This window comes from Rhinoderma darwinii, chromosome 7 (genome assembly GCF_050947455.1).
Source record: "Rhinoderma darwinii isolate aRhiDar2 chromosome 7, aRhiDar2.hap1, whole genome shotgun sequence".
Taxonomy (NCBI): Eukaryota; Metazoa; Chordata; class Amphibia; order Anura; family Rhinodermatidae; genus Rhinoderma; species Rhinoderma darwinii.
This window is the reverse complement of record NC_134693.1, coordinates 105,983,311-106,007,481: the sequence shown is the minus strand read 5'-3', so window position 1 is coordinate 106,007,481 and position 24,171 is coordinate 105,983,311. Positions and strand designations below refer to the sequence as shown.

General features: G+C 40.8%; 1 protein-coding gene across 2 annotated transcripts in view; it reads left to right on the top strand.

Annotated features, from left to right (window-relative positions):
- TMPRSS6 (transmembrane serine protease 6) overlaps positions 1-24,171 on the top strand; it is an 83,741-nt gene that overhangs the window by 14,250 nt on the left and 45,320 nt on the right. Inside the window, exons 2-7 of one of the 2 annotated variants that reach the window (XM_075833768.1) lie at positions 927-1,050; positions 2,876-3,015; positions 8,059-8,126; positions 8,691-8,872; positions 18,662-18,703; positions 19,684-19,888. In XM_075833768.1, the coding sequence (XP_075689883.1) occupies positions 927-1,050; positions 2,876-3,015; positions 8,059-8,126; positions 8,691-8,872; positions 18,662-18,703; positions 19,684-19,888 (761 nt within the window). The remainder of the gene's footprint in view (positions 1-926; positions 1,051-2,875; positions 3,016-8,058; positions 8,127-8,690; positions 8,873-18,661; positions 18,704-19,683; positions 19,889-24,171) is intronic. The other variant, XM_075833769.1, reaches the window with a different exon arrangement.

Below are 24,171 nucleotides of genomic sequence, written 5' to 3'. Positions count from 1 at the left end.
GGCCGGTGCTTCAGTCTATTACCAGACTAGGGCCACATGTGGAATATTTGTAAGAACTTCAGAGCCTGTGTAATAAATATTGAGTTGTATTTCTCTTGTAAAACCTTCTGTGTTACAAAAATAATGGATAAAAATGAATTTCTGCAAAAAAAAATAATTTTGTAAATTTCACCTCTACTTTGCTTTAATTCCTGTGAAATGTCCAAAGGGTTAAGAAACTTTCTAAATGCTGTTTTGAATACTTTGAGGGGTTCCGTTTTTAAAATAGGGTGACTTATTGGGGGTTTCTAATATATAAGGCCCTCAAAGCCACTTCACAACTGAACTGGCCCCTGAAAATATAGCCTTTTGAAATTTTCTTGAAAATGTGAGAAATTGTAGCTAAAGTTCTAAGCCTTGTAACGTCCTAGAAAAATAAAAGGATGTCCAAAAAACTATGTCAATCTAAAGTTGACATATGGGGGATGTTAATTAGCAACTATTTTGTGTGGTATAATTGCCTGTCTTACAAGCAGATACATTTAAATTTAGAAGAATGCAAATTTTTGCAATTTTTCGCAAAATGTTGGTGTTTTTCACAGTTAAAAACTGAATGTATCGAACAAATTTTGCCAGTAAAATAAAGTCCAATGTGTCACGAGAAAAAAATCTCAGAATCGCTTGGATAGGTAAAAGCATTCCGAAGTTATTACCGCATAAAGTGAAACATGTCAGATTTGAAAAATGAGGCTCTGTCAGGAAGGTCAAAAGTGGCCAAAGAGGGAAGGGGTTAAGAGGTCCTTTATGATAATAGTTTTGCCTTGTATATAGGTTGAGAAAAGATACAGCTCAGAGTTTAAATTACAAATTCAGGTCAGCTACATAGGTAAAGTATTTTTTAGGTTAAATTATTTTTTGTATCTTATTCAGTTTTGTTTCTTTGCCAGGATTCAGAGTCTCTTGTGGAGTCTCAGAATACTCTATGGAGATCTCGGGACTGGCTGAGATTTGCTCCGCTCTGGATGATTGTGATTGTAATTGCTGCAGCTGGAATGACATGGTTCCTTTTAGGTAGTTATATCTGTCATCTAAATTACAATCTACAGAAAAAAACACTCATTTATTATATTACAATGTCCTTATTTTAAATTCCATTATTCTACATCTCCATCTGTCAGTGCCAATTTATGAGTTAAAGAGTTAAAGACAAGAGAAACCTTTTGCATTTTTTTCTCAATATTATAATCAACACTTTACAGAGGTACCTTGTTTTGTACCTTTTTCTTAGGCTTCGTTCACATCTGTGTCGCGGTTCTGATCATGGGTTTCGTAAGACCTTTCCGTCAGGGGAACCCATGAATGGAAACCCTAGCTTTCCGTTTGCATTACCATTGATTTCAATGGTAATTCTTTTGTTGCTAATGGTTTCCGTTTGTATCCGTTCCGTAAGGTTTCGATGGTAGTCCACTGCGCTATTGTTTCCGCTAAAGAAACGGGAACGTAGACAAAGCTATGCTTTCCGTTGATAGGTTCCCCTGACGGAAGGGTCTGACGGAACCCATGAATGGAACCACAACACAGATGTGAACGAAGCCTTAAGAACATGCAATACCCAAGGAAGTAAGGCTGGGTTCACACGACCTATTTTCAGACGTAAATGAGGCGTATTATTCCTCGTTTTACGTCTGAAAATACGGCTACAATACGTCGGCAAACATCTGCCCATTCATTTGAATGGGTTTGCCGACATACTGTGCAGACGACCTGTCATTTACGCGTCGTCGTTGACAGCTGTCAAACGACGACGCATAAAATGACTGCCTCGGCAAAGAAGTGCAGGACACTTCTTTGCAACGTAATTTGAGCCGTTCTTCATTGAAGTGAATGAAGAGCAGCTCAAGATTTACGAGCGTCAAAGACGCCTCGCATAATGCGAGGAGGAGCTTTTACGTCTGAAACGACGCAGCTGTTTTCTCCTGAAAACAGTCTGTCTTTTCAGACGTAAAAGGTAGCTAGCGTGTGCACATAGCCTAACAGCCCATGAGGCAGCAAAGTGACTGATACAGGCAGTCTCTCCATGCTAATTATGTAGGCACATATAGTACTGCCTCACCACTATCTTTCCATGTACATGATGTAGGAGAAGATATTATTGCCTCCCATTCTCTCCATATAAATATATTCATTAATACTACTGCCTTCCATTCTCTCCATGTAACTTATACATGCATAAATACTATTGCCTCCCTATCCCCCATGTGAATTATTTAGGCACAGATAGTACTGTCTCCATGTCTCTCTTCAGTAGAGTGGCCATACATAGTAATCTCCAAAGAAAATACCCATAATCCCCTCATTAATAGGGTAGGCAACTGATGAACCCTTGTCAGTTCTGCTATGTGATTCCCATACATGGGTGACCAAACTTGTACTCAATATTTCATTTCTCTGAAAACCCTTCCTTATACCTTGCCTCTGTAAAATAATTAGATGCATTTGGCTGACAATACATTGTATGTTGGTCAACATCAGCAATAACAAAATAGTGTGTAGTGATCATTTGATCTGCAATAACAGACCATAATGATTCAAAGGAAGAGCTATCTCACCTTAGATGGTTAAGGTGGTTTTGAGTCTTGTTTTTTTTTTGGGGGGGGGGGGGGTTTGCCAAAATTTCAGCACAAAAGAGGCAATGGTATCGCAAACTTGTGCAGTCACGTGCTGAGATTTTGTGAAAATCGTGACACAAAAAAACTACATCATGGTCTGTTGGCACATAACTAGACTAAAGCTTCCTAACTTACTTATTGTGACTATATATACTGTCAATGTGTGATTCTCATTGTCAAAAATGTATTTTATCATGTATAAATTTGTCTTTCTTACTGCATCACAGAAGTGGATTTCAAACCGGAACTGAAGACTAATAAAATATTTGCCTGCAATCTGCGCATTGTGAGCCAAGAACTCACCCGAGACCTCACCAACCCTGAGAGCAATATATTTAAAAGGGAAGCCGCTCACCTGGATAAACTGGTATGATTTTATCTGTCCTGTGTCCTCTGTAATGTATTTTTTTTATAATCCGGACTCTGCTCCCACCATATTTGGTGTGTATGTTCAGCGCACATTACTGGAAATGCTCCCGGGGTATACGTTAAACGTATCCATAGGTTGCAATGGACCAGACATATTCCAAAAGAGTGTTTGGCATACCTCTAGCCCCTATGCTTTGGCATACATTTTATTTTACGGTTTTGAAAAAAGTAGAAGACTCTGCACCCCTCCAGAACGTAATTGACTTAGCAGCAGCATCACAGCAAATCCTTCTCAGTGAGCCCTTCTACAACTCCATTACAATATCTACTAATTTCCTTCCCTTTCCCATCCCGTGGTTGAACTTGATGGACATGTGTCTTTTTTCAACCGTACAAACTATGTAACTAGGTAATTTGTCATTGCATTGTATTTATTTGGGCAGAACATTTGGCTATAGATGATTCTTTTGAAAATCAAGGAGGATCATCTTATCTATATAGATAAACTGATACTATAGATACACTCCACTAGTCTAAGGGGTTAAATATTACAGTAAAATATGCAGCTATTTTGTAAACCATTGAGTGGACTTATAAGCAGATATATTTTAGTCGACCACATACAGGAGGACGGTGCTGTCCCCACTTGCCCCCACTCTACTAGGACTGAGCGGGTACATGCTAATACAAAGGCTATCATCACTTAGAATGGTGGGTGGAGGTGGTGGCAGCATCATGCTCATGAATACAATAAACTCTTAAAGGATAACAAAACTTTTAAAAACTTCAGACATATCTTAGTGACATGTCAGAACATTTGATCGACGGGGGCCCGAGCACCGAATCCTCCACCGATCGCTAAAACGACACTATGACATCTTAAAAGTATTTTTAAATGTTTAGTTACACTTTAAGCTACTTCTGCTAATAAGTCATAGAAACTGTAGATTGATAGCAGAAAAACACCACATGGTCCATCTAGTCTGTCCTTATTGTATTTTATTTTTATCTTGGGATAGATATATGTTTATCCCATACAGGTTTAAATTCACTTACGGTTTGATTTTCCTACCATACCACATTCGCTGGACAGTAGTACCAAGGATCTACTACTCTTTAAAAAAAATAAAAAAAAATTGGGATATCCCTAAAGCTACTGATCGTCCCCCAACTACTTTTCCAGGCCATCCCTCATGACAGCACCACAGGAGGTTGCCCTCTTAACCTGTATAGGAACAGGAAAGGAGAGAGGTTAAAAGGCCCCTCCCACCACCCACTTGCCAGTGTTTTTCAATTACTACACCAGGGTGGATGCAACCCTATTTTGTTTTTAGGGATTATAACTGACATGTTAACTGCACAAATCAGAAATATAAATAAGAGTGCTGTCACTATCGACTCCTGGAAAAATAATTACTTGTAGGTCTAGATCGTACTTTCCAGGACGTCCCTCATGACAGCACCACAGGAGCAGTACCAAATTATAATGCCCACGGAGGGACTAAGAATTAGAGGGCTTTGCATCCAGAACTTAGATCCGTATTAGACAGCACATCTAATCTGTAATGTCTGCAAAAGTTATGGTAGTTTGACCATGTGGCAGCTCTGCAGATTTGGTCCATGGAGGCTTCTTTTCTTTCTGCCAAAGATGAAGAAACTGATCTTGTTGAGTGAGCTTTTATGCCGGGGGACGACAGAGTCCTTGAGAGCTGTAGGCGTACTGCATGGTAAGTTTTACCCATCTTGCTAAGGAGCTCTTTGAAGCTTTCTTCCTTTATTTTTTCACCCATATAAAAGAGCAGGTACAAAGAGAAAATTCCGCCACCTTGGAATATACAAGGAGGCAAGGGGCGAAATCGGGGAGCTAAAACTTCTCCTTCCCCTAAAAATTTGCCATAGCCAATACTCCTCATGGGAGAGCTTCCCAAACCCCAGATGCTAACCTGGAGTGGTGGGGTCTAAGCTAGAGCCCATAGCAGTACAGGGCTTCGAGGGATCCGATGGCCACATAGCGGGAATTCCGGTGTCATGTCGTTGACGTGTGTGGCCATTTTGGGGAAGACCAAATGGCAGGACTTCCCCTCTGATTGGAGAGAGGCGACTACGTCATACCGGAAGTAACGTCTGATGCGGACGCCCTTCAGAATGAGGCAGCCGCATCACCGGAATTGATGTCAGGCTATGAGTGGCTAAGAAGACAGCAGTCCTCATTGAAGATTCCTCTCCATTAAAGGATCCTATGGACCGTAAAGCAGACGGACTGCTAAAAAGGACCTAGGAATCATCATCCGCCTTAATCTCTACTAACATTGCTGCTACGTGAGTCACAAGATCGATGTTTATCTGGTTAAATCAACCCGAAAATCACTTGATGATGAAATCTTCCAAAGAAGGTATACTAGAATCTCTCCCTTTACTCAACTGGCTTTTTGGCAGACGCATCATCTGAATCAGTCAGATTTTCCGCCAGGAATGGTGCTTTTTCTAACGCCGCTAGAAGAGCGTTGTAGCTTAAAATGTGGACAGAGGACACTAAATCAAAAAACAAGCTTTGTTCTATTCCCTTCTTGATGTTTGGGCCCCTCCTGGATAACATGTTGGACAACACAACAGAGAAAAGAGAAGGGTTTCCAGAGGAAAAACCCAAGAAGACTCCTCAGTTTCGTAGATTTCGACAACAGCCGAGCTATAGAGGTAAAGGGAAGTCGGGTCGCTGGAGTTAACCTAAATGTGAAAGAGGTTGTGGATTCCTTCTCAACCCCAAAAATTCATTCTAGCCTTCTAAACAATGCTGCCAGGAGTGGGGGGGGGGGGGCTCCTGCACTTTTATACTAAGTGGTCCAAGATAACCCAGAACCTTAACCAGAACCATAAATCTGAACTATATAGAAACACAAATGTACAACGTATACACACTAGTAACAATTATTATTTATTAGAATGTAACTATTATTTGTGCTTTGTTTATTTATTATACTCTACATTCTCTTATCTCATATCATTTATTTTATTTTTATATTTATTTATTTTAAAAAGGGATTATAGTGCAATAGTAACTTACCAAGGTAAGGGTGGGATGCTGGATATTCGAATATGTGGTCCCAAATACAGTACCCCAAAACCCAGTAGCCAATCAATAATGTCTGTCTTGTTAACTCTTTAAGAAACAATCCTGCCTCTTACAGGGTAACTAAACTTTCAAAAAAATTCTGACATAGTTACATAGTTAGTACAGTTGAACAAAGACTCATGTCCATCAAGTTCAACCAAGGGATGGGAAAAATTTCTAAACATTGACATAGGAGCTAATATTTTTTCGTTCTAGGAAATGATCTAAGCCTTTTTTAAAGCCATCTACTGTAGCTACTGTGACCAGCTCCTGCAGTAGACTATTCCATAGATTTACTGTTCTCACAGTAAAGAAGGCTTGTCGCTTCATAGTGACATGTCAGAAGTTTTGACCGGTGGGTGTCTGAGCACTGAGACCCGCAGCTATTGCTAAAACGAAGCAGCAGAAGCACTCGTGTGAGCACTGAGCTGCTTAGATTCTGGGCAGTTCGTGTACAAGCTGATCAGAAACAAAGTGGCTCAGCATTCACCCAAGCGCTCCTGCCAGTGGCGTAGCTATAGGGGTCGCAACGGTCACAACCGCAACCGGGCCCCTAAGCCTGGGGGCTTTCAGGGCCCTTGTTGCCACACAGTGCTGACCATGCTGGTCCTGCTTTCAACTGAATCTGCGTCCGCAGGATGCACATTTAGATGGGTTCAATGCAGGAGCCTTGCTCCAGCATTCACTGTGCTTCGAGCATCTCGGCAGGCGCGAAGTAGTGATGTCATCGCGCCTGTCTGCGCCGAGTCACTCACAGCTCAGTGCAGAGGAGGAAAAGGATCTCCTCTACCCGTCGTGGGAATGGGGATAGGTAAGTAATTATGTTATTATTTTTCTATTAGGTAAATACATATGGGGGCATTTTACTGGGTATGGGAGGGGGCACATATGGTAGCTGTTGAGGGGGCATTATACTGTAGGGGGGCATTATACTGTATGGGGCAGCTATGGAGGACATTATACTGTATAGGGGGCATTATACTGTATGGGGCAGCTATGGGGGGGCATTATACTGTATGTGGCAGCTAAGGAGGGCATTATACTGTATGGAGGCATTATACTGTATGTGGCAGCTATGGAGGACATTATACTGTATGGGGGAATTATACTGTATGGGGCAGCTATGGGGGTATTATACTGTATGGGGCAGCTATGATGGGAATTATGCTGTATGGGGCATTATACTGTATGAGGGCATTATACTGTATGGGGCAACTATGGGGGCATTATACTTTATGGGGCATAACAGTGTATGGGGCAGCTATGGGGGGCATTATACTGTATGGAGGCATTATACTGTATGTGGCAGCTATGGGTGGCAATATACTGTGGGGGCAGCTATAGGGGCATTATACTGTGGGGGCATCTATGGGGGGCATTATACTGCATGGGGGCAGCTATGGGGGGACATTATACTGTGTGGGGGCAGCTATGGGGGGACATTATACTGTGGGGGCAGCTATGGGGGACATTATACTGTGGGGGCATTCATTGGTTCTGTCGGGCAAGGCAGCTGGGCATAGGCATGTGCAGGGGTCTGGTGGTGTTGGGGAGGGGTAGGGGGGCCCAAGCCGATTTCTTTTACCAGGGCCCATGACCCTTTAGTTACGCCCCTGGCTCCTGCCACTTCATTTTAGCAATCAGTAGGGATCTCAGACCCCCTCCGATCATAACTTCTGACATGTCACTATGACATATCAGAAGTTTTTTAAACGCTTAATTACCCTTTAAATAAGCAATGTCCAGATCACCCATGCAGTCCCGGACACTTTTCCTTACTATTTTAGTTATTGTACTGAACATTATTTTTTTTCTGGTTGTAAATGAGTTACATATAAAATTAGAGAAATTTGGGAGATTTTAAGTTCCAATGTCTTTTCTTTAATATTTCTCTTGCCTTTTTCTCTTAAAAATTGCTTTTTGTATCTTTAGGTTACTGCTCTTGTATTGGCTTCAGAACTGGCTACATATCACAACTCTAGCACAGTCTATGCTTTTGGGTAAGATTTGGATGGCTTTTTGGGGATCAATGAAGTATAGTAATAAAATATCTCCACTATGTAAAATAATTTCTGCAGACCAGACTGCACTCAACTTTTTGTATTTTGCTTCAACAAAATGTCAACTATGGCCACTTTCAAACAGACATAAGGCAGGTTTGTTGTTGAAGTTTTATGGTGTTTCTATGGTGCTCTAACTCTGGTTCTGATAAATTTCAGGAGGTCCGGGTCTGTAATACTAATATTATTATCATTGTTTTGGATTTTTGATTGTTCATTAATGCTACTTAAAATGTTGCATAAGTAAGTGCAAATCATGGAGTCTCACTTGACCGATGTTATAGGGTCCACTTGCACATACGTTTTCAGCTCTGAAACAATAACATTAACATCCCCAATGGGAACCATTTTGTGCCTTCCTTAGTGTTTTTTTGTAGAGATTAATTCTTTCTTGACTTCTGTACTATGGGCTTCTTTAGGTTCCAGATGGTCTAAATGTTGTTATTATATATGTATCGTTTGTGTTGGCCGATGCCTTAAATTTCCCTTTTATGCTTTCTTTAGGGAGGGCAGCTTGAAAGTTTTCTTTTGGGTCAACCTCGATGTGCCTAATTCTTATAGCAAAGATATTACTGTGAACTCAGTCAAGGCAGCAATCACTCGTGTTCTGCAATCCAAGTCTAACCGCACAGGGACCTACATATATGATCAGTACCATGTGGACCCAAACTCACTGGATATATTAAGTAAGCAGATTGCTGAATGCTTCCATTCCTAGTATATCATATACATGTTTTCAGAGCATACTGTTTCATCCATGTCATGTTTTCATTATATTTGTGAAGGTTTTCATTTATATAGGTGATAGTTCCTCTGGTAGAAGTAAATAAAATTAAAAGGACCTGTATAAAAATCATGAAAGTCTTTTACAAAGAATGGTTTCTCCTACATTTATACCCTTGGATATAAATTGGGGCACTTTCGATTCGCGGATAATTTATTCCAACTGAATCGAAATGGATGGCTGATTTGGAAATTCGCTCAACTATAGTAATAAGTATATAATACACGTTAATGCAAATATGCCATTAACATGTCTGTAAATAATATGTATTAACATCACATGCTGATATCAGAACCTTACAATTATACAGAGATTAGTGGTGTCACATAGGCACTGCTTATTACTGGGGTGTGTGGACCCACTAGGCCACTCCGCCATAGTGAAGTGGCAGCTGGCCAAACAACAGTCTTTGCAAAAGTCTTTAGCACAAGAGTACCTGTAAGAGTCCAGACGGACGCAAGTTGTAGCAGACGCTTTGGCACAGATGGTTCGTGGCACAGATGATGCTTGATGTGGCAGATGGCACCAAACGTGGCAGATGATACCAGACGTGGCAGATGAGGCACACATGACTCTAACAATCGGTTTAGGCTCAGGAAACGGGAATCAGGATACGGGAACACTGGGAGCAGGATACAACTAAGGGATATTTGCAATACGAACGTGGGTAGATAACAACAACACTCAGGCAAGGAGTGGAAGGGCAGAGCCCTTTTTATAGTCCAGGGTGAACTGGGGATAATTAGGTAAGTTTTTGTATGTGTGCGTGCTGGCCCTTTAAGGTCGGGGATGAGCGCGCGCGTGCCCTCTGGAGATGAGGCAGGTGAGGGACAGCGGCGGTCTGCGACACGGCCTTTACTCTTATCTCTTCATGCACGAGTAGTCTGTCACAGGTCACTTTTGCAGGAAGTTCCTTCTCCGGCATTAACCACTTTTTTACATGCCTCCTTGACTCACGGTCATGAACCCCTCACAGGCCTGGCATTACAAGCAATAAAGACCACCAAACAACACCACAACCAAGTGAACAAATAAAAAAAGATCATAATTAGAAGTGTCACATATTCACTGCTTATTTCTTCATGCATTAGTAGTCTGTCACAGATCACTTTTGCAGGAAGTTCCTTCTCAGACATCAAGCACTTTCTGACATGCCACCTTGACGAAATTTCTCATCTTTCATGAATCACTCAAAATAGCGGCCGCCATTTTACAAGTCAGAAGAAGACAAAAAGACAGAGAAGAATCACAATGTCTTGGGCGGCGGCCCGGTGGGCTTTCCAATATGTCGTGCAGGCAGTCCTTCCATTCTTGGGCCCCCCTTCTCCACTGCTGCCCTGCCGTAACTATTGTTAACACTAACTTTTTGTGAAAGCATTGACAAATGGGTGTTACAATTCCCCTTGTCAAAGGGCTGTGTACCTACATACTGACAGTCTCCAACCATGGCTAACAGTATCACACTGTGCAGGGACAGATCCTCCTGACAAGGGTAATGGAAACACCCATTTGTCTATCAGTCCTGGACTGCACAAAGACTTTTTGTGAAATACAAGGAATTACTATAATAGACATGTCAGGAGAGGTGACAGATTCTAGTAGTTCTTTTTCCTCATTTCTTCTCCATCCGATCCAGACTTCATGACGACTTCTCTTGGCCATGACCCATTTCTGCAGAATTTGCAACTCAGATGTCTTCGGCTCCTCACTTTTCCAACATTTCCACACCTATAAACGAAGATAAAATTCTCATGCTGCCACACACTGTGCCCCTAAATATAACAGCACCATACACTGCGCCCCTGAATGAAATAGTGCAAAACACTGTGCCCTTGAACATAATTATGTCAAACACTGTAAAGTAAAGCACCACACAGAGTGCCCCCTGTAGATAGCTCCACACACAGCCTCCTGTAGATAGTGCCACACACAGCCCCCTGTAGATAGCGCCACACACAGCCCATGTAGATAGCATCACACACACCCCCTATAGATAGCACCACACACAGCCCATGTAGATAGTGCCACAAAAAGCCCCCCTGTAGATAGCATAACACAAAGTCCCCCTATAGATAGCATCACACACACACACACACACACACACACACCCCTGTAGATAGCACCACACAGCCCCCCTGTAGATAGCAACACCCCCATGTAGATAGCATCCTATACAGCCCCCCTATAGCTAGCATAAAACACAGGCCCTTCTGTAGATAGCATCACACACAGCACCCCTGTAGATAGCGCCACCCCCTCCCTGTAGATAGCGTCACACACACCCCTGTAGATAACATCACACATAACCCCCCCTGTAAATTGTAACACCCCCCCCCCTATAGATAGCGCCACGCAGACCCCTGGTAGATAGTGGCACACCCCCCCTGTAGACAGCACCACCCCCTTGTAGAAAGCGCCACACAGCCTCCCTGTAAATGCGCCACCCCCCATAGTTAGTGGCACACTTACCTGTCCCCGTTCCAGTGCTGTCCTCTTCTCCGATGATGTAGACCTGGTCTCTTCTGACCAAGCCGCATCCAGCGGAACGGCGCAAGCAGCACAATGAAGTCATCTCGCTGACGTCATTGCGCAGCCTGCATAAAAAAAAGGCAGAATGGCGGGCAAGGGAACCGACGGTTCCCTTGCCTTGCCAGTGATGTCAATTGTATACTTTGGATGCGGATACAATTGATTCCAGGAGCCTACAGTATTGTCGTGATTTTTGACGCGATTCTCGAGAAAAAAACACATGACAAAACTAAAAGATGTGGTGATTGGGCCCCATAACCGACCTATGGGGATCCTCCACCGGGTATAGGTGTGAGTCATTGTTGTCTTAGTGGATGACAGTTATATGAGTCACAGTCACTATAAACAGCCCAACCAGGAAATGCTAGTGCTTTGTGGCTGGGGATAGAGATAGGAAAGGCAGGACGTCAGGCAGAGAGTAAGAGATAGTAAAACACAGAATACTGATAAATAGTGGATCAGTGTCAGTGAGTGTTTCATAGTGATGAGAAAAGAATAGATAGTTAAATTTACAATTATTTCATAGAGAGATAGGAGTCAGTGTGTGTTAGTGTGTTAGTTAGACAGGCACAGGCATTGCTGTGAGTAAGTTCTGCTGCAGCTATATAATTCTTACATTTATTTTACGAAGTACAGTAAAAAATAGTGTAGTACTGTGTTAGCCAGAGACAATATGAAATGTTAAATACTTTTGTGTCAAAAAAGACAAAAGTATAATAGGTATGATACCTTTATTGGCTAACCATAAAAGTTCTATATGCAAGCTTTCAGAGCACAGAGGCCCCTTCTTCAGGCTGTTTACAAATGAATGACTTAGAAAAAAGCACAACATTTAGATGTTACACAAAGACAATTAGTACATGAAGTGATATATCATTAAGATAAGCTGGGGCAATAAAACTGAGGTTATAGGGGTGATGACTTAGGAGTTAAGGCATCTGGAGTCAGTCTGATGGGGGACGTGACGTGTGTCCATGTAGTGGCTCATAAATCCTGGTGTTAGATTGAGGCCTTGTGTCAATGACTGGAATTTTATCATCATCTTGAATTCCCAAATTTTTCTTTCTCTGTTGTTTTTAAAATGACCCTTCAGAATGAGTACCTTTAAATCTGCCAAACTGTGATCAGGTCTAGAGAAATGTTTTCCCACGGGTGTATCCACCTCCTGTTTTATTGTATGTCTGTGAAGATTCATCCTGGTTTGTAGTTTTTGTATTGTTTCTCCAATGTAGATTCCTTTATTGATGCACCTTGTACACAGGATCATGTACACTACACTGGAGGATGTACAGGAGAACGAGCCAGTGATTTTATAGTCCTGCTGCGTGTTTGGTATCTGGATGGTGTTTGATGACCAGATGTTAGTACAGGTCTTGCATTTTCTACTGTTGCAAGGAAAAGTGCCAGTCTCTGATGGTGGTGAGAGGGCACTTCTGACCAGGAGATTCCTTAGGTTTGGTGGCTGTTTGTAGGCAAGGAGTGGTAAATCTGGGAATATTTCCTTCAGTTTATTGTCTTTGTTAAATATAGGTTGGAGATCAGCAGCAATTTTTCTCAAGATGTTCATTTGTGGGTTGTATATGACCACTAGGGCAACCCTGCTGTTGTCTTCCTTCTTTTTGTACTCCAGAAGATTGCTCCTTGGAATTCTTGTTGCTCTGTAGATCTGATCATCTATAATCCTTGGATGGTATCCCTGTTGTAAGAATGTATTCCTCAGTGATAGCAGGTGTTGTTTTGTGTCTTCACAGTCTGAACAGATCCGTATGTATCGCAGAGCCTGGCTGTAGATGATGGATTTCTTTATGTGTCTCGGATGGAAGCTGTTCCATCTCAGATATGCTGGACGGCCTGTAGGTTTATGGTAGATTGTTGTTTGTATGGTATTGTCTCTCATGTATATGGTCATGTCCAGAAAATGTATTTGAGATGTTGAGTAGTTGAGAGTGAGTTTGATTGTAGGATGGAACTTGTTGAAGTTTTTATGGAAAGAAAGCAGTTCATGTTCAGAGCCTGTCCAGATTATCAGCAGGTCATCAATGTACCGGAAATATGCTAGAGGTTTAGTTGCGCAGGTTGATAAAAACTCTTCCTCTAGTTTGGCCATGAACAGGTTAGCATATTGTGGTGACATTTTGCTACCCATAGCGCTTCCCATACATTGCAGATATATGTCTTTTTGTCAAATAAAAAATAATTGTGATGGAGTACGAACCTGATGAGTTGTAGGGCTGGCTCTGTCGCTAGATTGTTCTTTTGAAGAAAGTGTTGGCATGCGGCTATGCCATCCTCATGGGGGATGTTAGAATATAAAGATTCCACATCCATAGTTGCCAATATTGTTCCCTCTGGTAGTGGACCTAGGGCTGAGAGTTTGCAGAGGACGTCCGTGGTGTCCCGGACATAACTGGGTGTGCACCTCACCAAGGGCTTTAGAAGATTTACCACCCAGCCAGAAATATTCTCAGTTAAAGTCCCAACACCTGAAATGATTGGTCTCCCTGGATTGCCTTCTTTATGTATTTTAGGTAACATGTAGAATGTTCCCATTCTGGGATTGTCCGGTATAAGGTCCATTAAACTGTCTGATACAGCGTTGAAATTATTGATGATATGGACAAGTTCCACTGTGTATTGTTTGGTGGGGTCTTCATTAAGCAGGGTGTAGTATTTTCTGTCTGAGAGTTGTCTGTGTGCCTCCTGGATATAATCGGATGTATTCAGAATCACTACAGCGCCTCCTTTATCAGCTGGTTTGATGATGATGTCTCTGTTGGATTTTAGTGATTTTGTTGCATTCCTTTCCTCCATGCTGAGATTGTGTGTTACTTTGTGTTGCTGGTCCAAGATCTCAGATTTAACTTTTTTTCTGAAGCAGTCTATGTAGTAATCCAGAGTTTGATTGTATCCAGGTTGTGGGGTCCAGTTTGTCGTCTTCTTCTTTCTTGATGTTTCTTTTACCATCCCGGCTTGTGATGTCATATCTGTTTTGTCAGAAAATAATTCTTTCAGCCGCAATCTGCGGAAGTATTCCTCCACGTCACTGCAAAACTGGGCTCTGTCAAGTGGTTTAGTGGGACAAAATGTAAGTCCTTTAGATAGAACATTAATTTCCATTTTGCTTGGTTCATACTGAGAGAGGTTTACAACAGAGGATGATATATCCAAATGGTTATGTGGATTTTGCTTTCCTTCTTGTATTTTGAGACCCGATTTCTTCCTTAGTCTGTGGAGTTTCTTTTGTTTGCAGATGATAAGTTGATTTTGTAATTTATTGTAGAATTCTTTTAATACTTGCTTGGTTAGACTTGATCCAGGTCCTTGTATTGTATCACTTAGGGAATTAATCTCATTTTGTATAGTTCTTTTCTTGTTGTAAAAAAAATCCAATAAAGTGATTCCGCAGTCTTTCAGATGATCTGTAGCAAAGTTTCTGTGAAAAGTGAGTGTTGTAGGTATATTCTGTTGGGTTCTTGATCATGAGGCCTTTGGGGATGAGATTCTCCTTTTTGCATCTGGTTAGGAAGAATATGTCGCTATTCAGTTATGCCAGTTTCTTCAGTAGGTTTTTAAGATCCATCTGTGTTCGGTACATTGGGGTATCCTCCATTTTCACGAAGTACAGTAAAAAATAGTGTAGTACTGTGTTAGCCAGAGACAATATGAAATGTTAAATACTTTTGTGTCAAAAAAGACAAAAGTATAATAGGTATGATACCTTTATTGGCTAACCATAGAAGTTCTATATGCAAGCTTTCAGAGCAGAGGCTCCTTCTTCAGGCAGTTTACAAATGAATGACTTAGAAAAAAGCACAACATTTAGATGTTACACAAAGACAATTAGTACATGAAGTGATATATCATTAAGATAAGCCGGGGCAACAAAACGGAGGTTATAGGGGTGATGACTTAGAAGTTAAGGCATCTGGAGTCAGTCTGATGGAGGATGTGACGTGTGTCCATGTAGTGGCTCATAAATCCTGGTGTTAGATTGAGGCCTTGTGTCAATAACTGGAATTTTATCATCATCTTGAATTCCCAAATTTTTCTTTCTCTGTTGTTTTTTAAATGACCCTTCAGAATGAGTACCTTTAAATCTGCCAAACTGTGATCAGGTCCAGAGAAATGTTTTCCCATGGGTGTATCCACCTCTTGTTTTATTGTATGTCTGTGAAGATTCATCCTGGTTTGTAGTTTTTGTATTGTTTCTCCAATGTAGATTCCTTTATTGATGCCCCTTGTACACAGGATCATGTTGACTACATTGGAGCATGTACAGGAGAACGAGACAGTGATTTTATAGTCCTGCTGCGTATTTGGTATCTGGATGGTGTTTGATGACCAGATGTTAGTACAGGTCTTGCATTTTCTACTGTTGCAAGGAAAAGTGCCAGTCTCTGATGGTGGTGAGAGGGCACTTCTGACCAGGAGATTCCTTAGGTTTGGTGGCTGTTTGTAGGCAAGGAGTGGTAAATCTGGGAATATTTCCTTCAGTTTATTGTCTTTGTTAAATATAGGTTGGAGATCAGCAGCAATTTTTCTCAAGATGTTCATTTGGGGGTTGTATATGACCACTAGGGCAACCCTGCTGTTGTCTTCCTTCTTTTTGTACTCCAGAAGATTGCTCCTTGGAATTCTTGTTGCTCTGTAGATCTGATCATCTATAATCCTTGGATGGTATCCCTGTTGTAAGAATGTATTCCTCAGTGATAGCAGGTGTTGTTTTGTGTCTTCACAGTCTGAACAGATCCGTATGTATCGCAGAGCCTGGTTGTAGATGATGGATTTCTTTATGTGTCTCGGATGGAAGCTGTTCCATCTCAGATATGCTGGACGGCCTGTAGGTTTATGGTAGATTGTTGTTTGTATGGTATTTTCTCATGTATATGGTCATGTCCAGAAAATGTATTTGAGATGTAGAGTAGTTGAGAGTGAGTTTGATGGTAGGATGGAACTTGTTGAAGTTTTTATGGAAAGAAAGCAGTTCATGTTCAGAGCCTGTCCAGATTATCAGCAGGTCATCAATGTACCGGAAATATGCTAGAGGTTTAGTTGCGCAGGTTGATACCTGGGCCTAGAAATCAACCAATCAGGAAGCTTTAAACAAGCCATAGAGATGCTGAAAGACAAGGCGTGCAAAACCTTCTATGCCATCAGAAGAAAACTCTATCATCTCAAACCACCAGTAACGGTCTGGCTGAAAATCTTTGACTCCATCATCTCCCCAATCCTCCTGTATGCTACCACTCTTCATCACATCATTTACAAATCTTCTTTAATAATAATGATATTAGTTTAGAGTGTCATACACGACTTTTCAGGGTAATGGGGGCACTTTCGATTTGCGCTGTATTTATATAGAACAAATAGAATCTGACATCCAATCCGATGGAATCGGACCCAAAACTAATTTTGGGAAATCTCTACTCATAATACAAATCTTCTTTTTGAAAAGGATGAGGGTGTTTCATATAAATCAATCAATGGTGAAGAGGAATACCCCCCTTACTCTTCAAAAATAAGTTCTGCAGCAGTTAAGATGTGTAGTATAAGGACTAATTTATTCCCTACTATAAATTTTAAAGAATATTAGAAGTCACCTAAAAGTTTCATGACCGAAATAAATTTAGTCAGCCAGCAGCCTCATGCTTTCATATAGTCATGGGACTCCTTGGCAACTAATATTATTATAATTTACAGTAGAGGGTACATAACCCTAATAATGCATATGTAAGTTGAGGGCCTAGATGGTGTATGGCCTGGGGCAGGTGTGTCGCGACATAGAAGGTACAGATGGAGATTGGTTTCAAACTCAAATTTACCATGTCAGAGCAATCAGCACCAACGGCCACAGCAGGAAAACAAACAATGTTCACTTTGTCTCAATATGAGAGGCACAATTCTTAGACATAATTTAAGTAAGCAGATGATGACTGGCTTTCTTGTCGCGGACAAGGCTAGCCCAAGTGGGTCCCTTTCTGATACAGGAGTTAATCCAGCAATGTAAGGCCTAGTAAGCCGGAACTGGCTAACTGCTTGCTGGCTGTCCATGTGGGATGGCTCCCACCCATAGTCACCACTGCTCACATGATTTTTGTACTCAACCATGTAGAGGCTCCTACCAGTCACCCACTACTTACACTTGGACCACAGATTCTGGCCCAACGATAATGCTTGTCACACAGCTCTTCAACACTTCACACTTTTCAGCAGCCCTTTCTCATTTCAATAGTACAGACCAAGTGCACTCTAAATCTTTCACCCGAACACTCAACACTGGTTGGCAACCACCGTTTTATAGTGCAAGAACATGGCTATTTTTTGGCACACCAAAACAAACAAAATGGGTGTCATCCCGATGTCTTCAATTTATACTTCCAGGAAGCCAACCATCATTTGCCCTACAAAGAAATGGTTACAAGATAAACAGTGCAATCGTTACAGTGCAAGAATATAATCAGCAGCAAGACAAAATATACACAGTTAGGACTAGCCAAATAAGTGCAATAGGCTGGACAGGCCTCTCCACCTTCACAACGTCACCTAAAGGGAATAAAGGCACACAACAGGCATGAATACAATAAGCTTAATTTTAAGGGTTGCAGTTTCTCCCCCAGATATTACACATCATCCCGGTTTAACCTGTGCCGTCCCTGGCACAGGCACAACACGGCTAGAAGGCCAACTGGACCAGCTGAGGAACACTCAAACAAGCTTAACGGCCAACATTTACAAATCCACCTTTACTTAAGGGTGACACAGGAACAAAGGAACAGTCGTCTTGCAGGAACAGTCCCTCCAGGGACAGCTCACAGGAACAGTCCCTTCAGGATTTTCGCTGTAGAATGCCCAACTGGCTGGGTGTTGAACAAGGGCACATGGACCAGTGCATTGTAGGAATAGTTTACTATGATGCACAACCTATGGCTGTCAGGGTATGCTGGGAGTAGTAGTTTTGCAACAGCAATCTAATCGCAGCTTGGAGTCAGAACAATAGGCTAGACCATAGTACATTCACACACAAAAAAGGGTTACATAATGTGCACTATTCTGTTTTCTGGGTGTGAGGATTAGGCTGTGTTTCATTCTTCACATTATATGTTCCTTTCAGTTAATTTAAGATGATTGTGTTTCGTGAATTTACTGTGAATTATGTTCCTAGAGGGCAACCTACAGAACAAGCAGCTGTTCTCCTCCAGTACCGGTAGGGTAGTCCGCCTCATCTGCTGCTTTTAAGAGCTTTTCATAAATCAAAATCCAATGATAAATGCCAAAAAGTCATGAAATATCTGACACTTGCTGCTAGGGAAATACTATTTTCTTCAGAGCTCCTGCAGCTCTACTGTGTTTTTAACCTGTAGCCGTAAGAGACGTCACATTTTCCACCCAGAACCCACTATAACCACTTCCATATTACTTTTGAGTAGGTTCTCCAGACAGTTGACTGAAGAACATTGGCAATAATTTTAGATAAGACAGAGAGCAGCCAAGCTGCCAAATGCACTGCCTACTAGAAGGGACTATGCTTGCACTATGCAAAATACAAAGCTAATTACGGCACATCAACACACATATGTAAATATGTAAATATACTTATGCGCCTGTACATTTAGGAAGTTTTCAATGCCCCTTCCATGCCCCCCCACCCTTCTTTTCGCTTTCCTTGTGCTTAAATTTGCTTTAATTTTTGCTTTAATTGCGTTAATTTTTTTACTAATTTATTTTACATGCTGAAAAATAAAAAATGCTCTGGCTATACTGGATATTAAAATATATACTTATTGCCTTGATAAAACTGATATACACCGACTGAGCCATGATGGGGATGTAAACATGTAATCAATCTCGTAGGGGAGGATGGCTTGTAATCTGATTAGTAAATATTTAATTGGGGGCAGCCACGATCATACCACAACATTACACCATGCGTATGGGATTTAGTTACAGGGCAAGGGCATTAAAATATATTTTTGCCTCGGGTACCCTGGTCTACCTACGACTTTGCTTATCTTAAATGGACATATAACTGCCTACAATGCAATATTCATTAACCATTCATAGAAAATTAAAGATTGGTGGTAATACTGTTTGCTTTTGTACTGCTGTTTATTGACTCAGTTTTCTTCCTTTCTCTTATTCTTGTATTTCTCTGCATTATGTCTTGTCTTCTCCCTTATCCTGCAGCCTGTTATAGGTACAGCTATGTGCGGGCCGGCCAAGAAATTCTCTTATCGGGCCCTGACTATACTTCTCCTACCTGCGTATGGCATATACAGGGTCCTCCTGCTCACCTGCTGCGTCTGCGACTCCAGTGGACACGTTCGGACTGCAGGGACCGCCTGGCCATGTACGACGCAGCTGCTCCACTTGATACTCACATCATCACTTCGTAAGTCTTAGAATACACATAGTTGTCAGAATCTATTATGAATTTTCGCACTTATCTACATTGTAAAAAAAAACTTGAGCAGAATACTGTGAAGATCACATGTAGAGAGGTGTCGGAAAGTAAGACACTTCTTAGCAAATCCAACTGGCTTTTATGCCTCCATGTTTTCTGTATCTTTTAGTTTTTCTTTGGTATTCACATTTTTCTTTTTATTATTATTCTTTAGCTATAATTTAGAATTGTAAGATATTTCAGGTTATTTGCTCAAAGATTTTTGCTGGGTATAATATCAAAACAATGGGGAAAATTTATCAATGTTGTTGCATCTCGATTCTGGCCAGCGATGTGCCAGATTTTTGGCATATTTCAAGTTCACTACATTTATATTTGTGACAAAAAGAAAATTGATTTGCAATATGCTCGCCACGTCGGGTTGCATACTTAGAATATGGCAGTGGATTTGTAGAAATTGGACAAACTTATCACATGGTCTAAAGTTTACCACCCAACAGGTGGTATAAAGGAGTATGATGTGCCAAATCGATCAGTGTGCGTGTCATTGAAAAATTTGGTGCATCTTTTGCCTAGCACCTCTAGCTTTAGGTTATCAATCTTTAAGCCATTAATAATAAATCTGCCTTAATATCTTTTTTTAAATTCCTTATATTACCATATTATTATACCTGCTCTCTACTAGGCTGCATCCTCAATTGCCAAGAATGCAGACCCTAAGGGTATGTGCACACGCTGTCAAACGACGACGCGGAAATTACAGGTCGTCTGCACAATACGTCGGCAAACCCATTCAAATGAATGGGCAGATGTTTGCCGATGTATTGTAGCCCTATTTTCAGACGTAAAACGAGGCATAATACGCCTCGTTTACGTCTGAAAATAGGTCATGTGAACCCAGCCTAAGAGGTGACGTTTGCATCAATAACTTTTAGGATACTGGGTTGTGGATGCTCCTACATCGGTGGAAAAAGGGAAACCCGATTGTGTACCAATTTAAATAGCCAAAGAAGGCATTAGGAGTAACATCCACAATATTTATCATACCTTACAATATTTGATTCCTACTGTACATTGTGAGAGACATTTTAAGGGCCACCGTAGCTCCACACAGGGACGCCCCCAAAAGAGTCTGGAAATGCTCTATAATGCAAATTTGCCTTATCCTAGCCCATTTTAAAGTCTCATTGGCAGGATATTTCTGAAAAAACAGGATTGGATTTACTGAAGGAGGGTAGAGAAAGCAGGGAAAAGTTTATATATGCAGATGAGTGACCAGGTGATCAAAGGCAGCTCAACATAGCCTCCAAAATAGTTGATAATGCTTGCCCCAGTTTCCTCCCTAACTTAACCCCTTGGAGACACATCCAGTTTTGGCCTTGTGGACACAGCCTATTTTTTCAAATCTGACGTGTCACTTTATGTGGTAATAACTTGGGAATACTTTAACTTATCCAAGCGATTCTGAGATTGTTTTCTCGTGACATATTGTACTTTATATTAGTGAAAAAAGTTGATCGATAAATTCAATATTTATTTGAGAAAAACACCAAAATTTTGAGAAAATTTGGAAAAGTTAGCATTTTTCTAAATGTAAAAGTATCTGCTTGTAAGACAGATAGCAATACCACACAAAAGAGTTACTATTTAACATTTCCCATATGTCTACTTTATGTTTGCATCGTTTTTTGAATGTCCTTTTATTTTTCTAGGATGTTACAAGGCTTAGAACTTTAGCAGCAATTTCTCACATTTTCAAGAAAATTTCAAAAGGCTATTTTTTCAGGGACCAGTTCAGTTCTGAAGTGGCTTTGAGGGCCTTATATATTTAGAAAGTCCCCATAAGTCACCCCATTTGAAAAACTGCACCCATCAAAGTATTCAAAACAGCATTCAGAAAGTGTCTTAACTCTTTAGGCGTTTTACAGTAATTAAAGCATAGTGGAGGTGAAATGTTCAAATTTCATTTTTTTTGCCGAAATTAATTTGTAATACATTTTTCCCTGTAACACAGAAGGTTTTACCAGGGAAACGCAACTCAATATTTATTGCCCAGATTCTGCAGTTTTTAGAAATATCCCACATGTGGCCCTAGTGTCCTGATGGACTGAAGCACAGACCTCAGAAGAAAAGGAGCACCTAGTGGATTTTCAGGCCTCCTTTCTATTGGAAAATATTTTAGGCACCATGTCAGGTTTGAAGAGGTCTTGTGGTGCCAAAACATAGGAAAAACCCTCAAAAAGACACCATTTTGGAAAATACACCTCCACAGAATTAATCCAGGGGTATAGTGAGTATTTTGATCCCACCGTTTTGTTGCTAAATTTCTTTGAATTAAGCCATAAAAATGAAAACATTTTTCCAATAAAACATACAATGTTTTAATTCTTACAAGGAATAAAGGAGATTACAGAAATATGTGGTCATAAACATATTTGAACACACGGCACCTCAGAAGGGAAGGAGCGCCTTTTGGCTTTTGGAGCTCAAATTTAGCTGGAATGGTTTTCAGTGCCATGTCGAATTTGCAATACCCCTTAGGGACAAAAACAGTGAAATCCCCCCCAAAAAAAAGTGACCCCATTTTGTAAACTACGTTGCTTGCAGAATTAATTGGAAGTAGGCCGTAAAAATTAAAAATCTAAATTTTTTTCCCATAAAATTTAGTTTTAGCTTAGCTTTTTTTCATTTTCACAGGGGCTAAAGAAGAAAAAGCACCCCAATATTTGTAAAGTAATTTCTCCTGAGGGACCCCATTTGGGACACTAAAGCCCTCAAGTTATTTATCGAGGGGTATAGTGGGCATTTAGACCCTACGGGTTTTCTTGCTGAATTTAGTGGAATTAGGCCGTGAAAATTAATATCAACATTTTTTACACTAAAATGTTGAATTTTTTCATTTCCACAAGGAATAAAGGAGAACAAGCACCCGAGTACGGCAATACCACACGGCAGGGCTCATAAAGTTAGGAGTGCTATTTGGCATGCAGATCCTGGTGATTTGATATTTGGGCGCCATGTCGCATTTACCAGAATACAGTGGAAACGCCTGAGAAGTGACCCCATTTTGGAAACTACACCCCTCAAGGCATTTACCATTTGCCTGGACAAATGACAGGGCTCAGAAGTGAACAGCACCATGCACATTTGAGGCCTATTTTGGTGATTTTCACAGCATTGGCCCACAATTGCAGGACCCTGATGTCAAAAAGTAAAGCGAACCCACAAGTAGTGAACCCTATTTTGGAAACTACACCCCCGTAGGGCATAGTAAGGGGTGTGGTGAGCATTTTGACCCCACATGTTTTTTCATTAAAAATGAACGCGTAGCGGATGGTGCAAAGTAAAAATTGCAATTTTCCACTGATATGCCATTTTAGTGCACAATATGTTGTGCCCAGTTTATGCCACTGAAGACAAATACTTCATAAAATGTTAAGCGGGTTCTCACAGGTATGGCGATGCCATATATGTGGATGTAAACTGCTGCTTGGGCTCGCTGCAGGTTTCAGAAGGGAGGGAGCGCCATTTGGCTTTTGGGGTGCAGATTTTGCTTGGTAGTTGTTCTGTTTGGGGTTTTGCTTGTATTTCCGTTTATAATGTAGGGGCATATGTAAGCTGTGCGGAGTACATGCGCTATAAATTACATTTGACTTCACTCTGCGGGTCAATACGATTATGGCGATACCGATATGTATATAGTTTATTTATGTTTTGCAGCGTTTGCACAATAAAAATCACTTTTTTTTTAAATTATTTATTTTTAAAAAAGCCATAACTTTTATTTTTCATCAAAAAGTGTTGTATGGGCTTGTTTTTTGCGGGACGGGTTGTAGTTTTTATTTGTACTATTTTGGGGTACATGCGAATTTTTGATCACTTTTCATTCTATGTTTTGTGAGGGGTGGTGACCAAAAAAAAGCAATTCTGCCATTGTTTTATATTTAGCTTTTTTGCGGTGTTCACAGTGCGGAAAAAATAACATTATAGTTTTACTGTTTAGGTCGTTACAGACGCGGTGATACCAAAAATGTGTACTTTTTTTAACGTTTTCATTTTTTCCCTATAATGAAAAAACTTATAGGAAAAACGGTAGTGTTTGTTTTTTTTAACTTGAAACTTTTATTTTTACACTTTTTGTTTTGTCCCACCGGGGGACTTGAAGGCCTGCACTTATGATCTTTACTCTAATACAGTTAGGTCCAGAATTATTTGGACTGTGACACAAGTTTGGGCATTTTAGCTGTTTACCAAAACACATTGATTATACA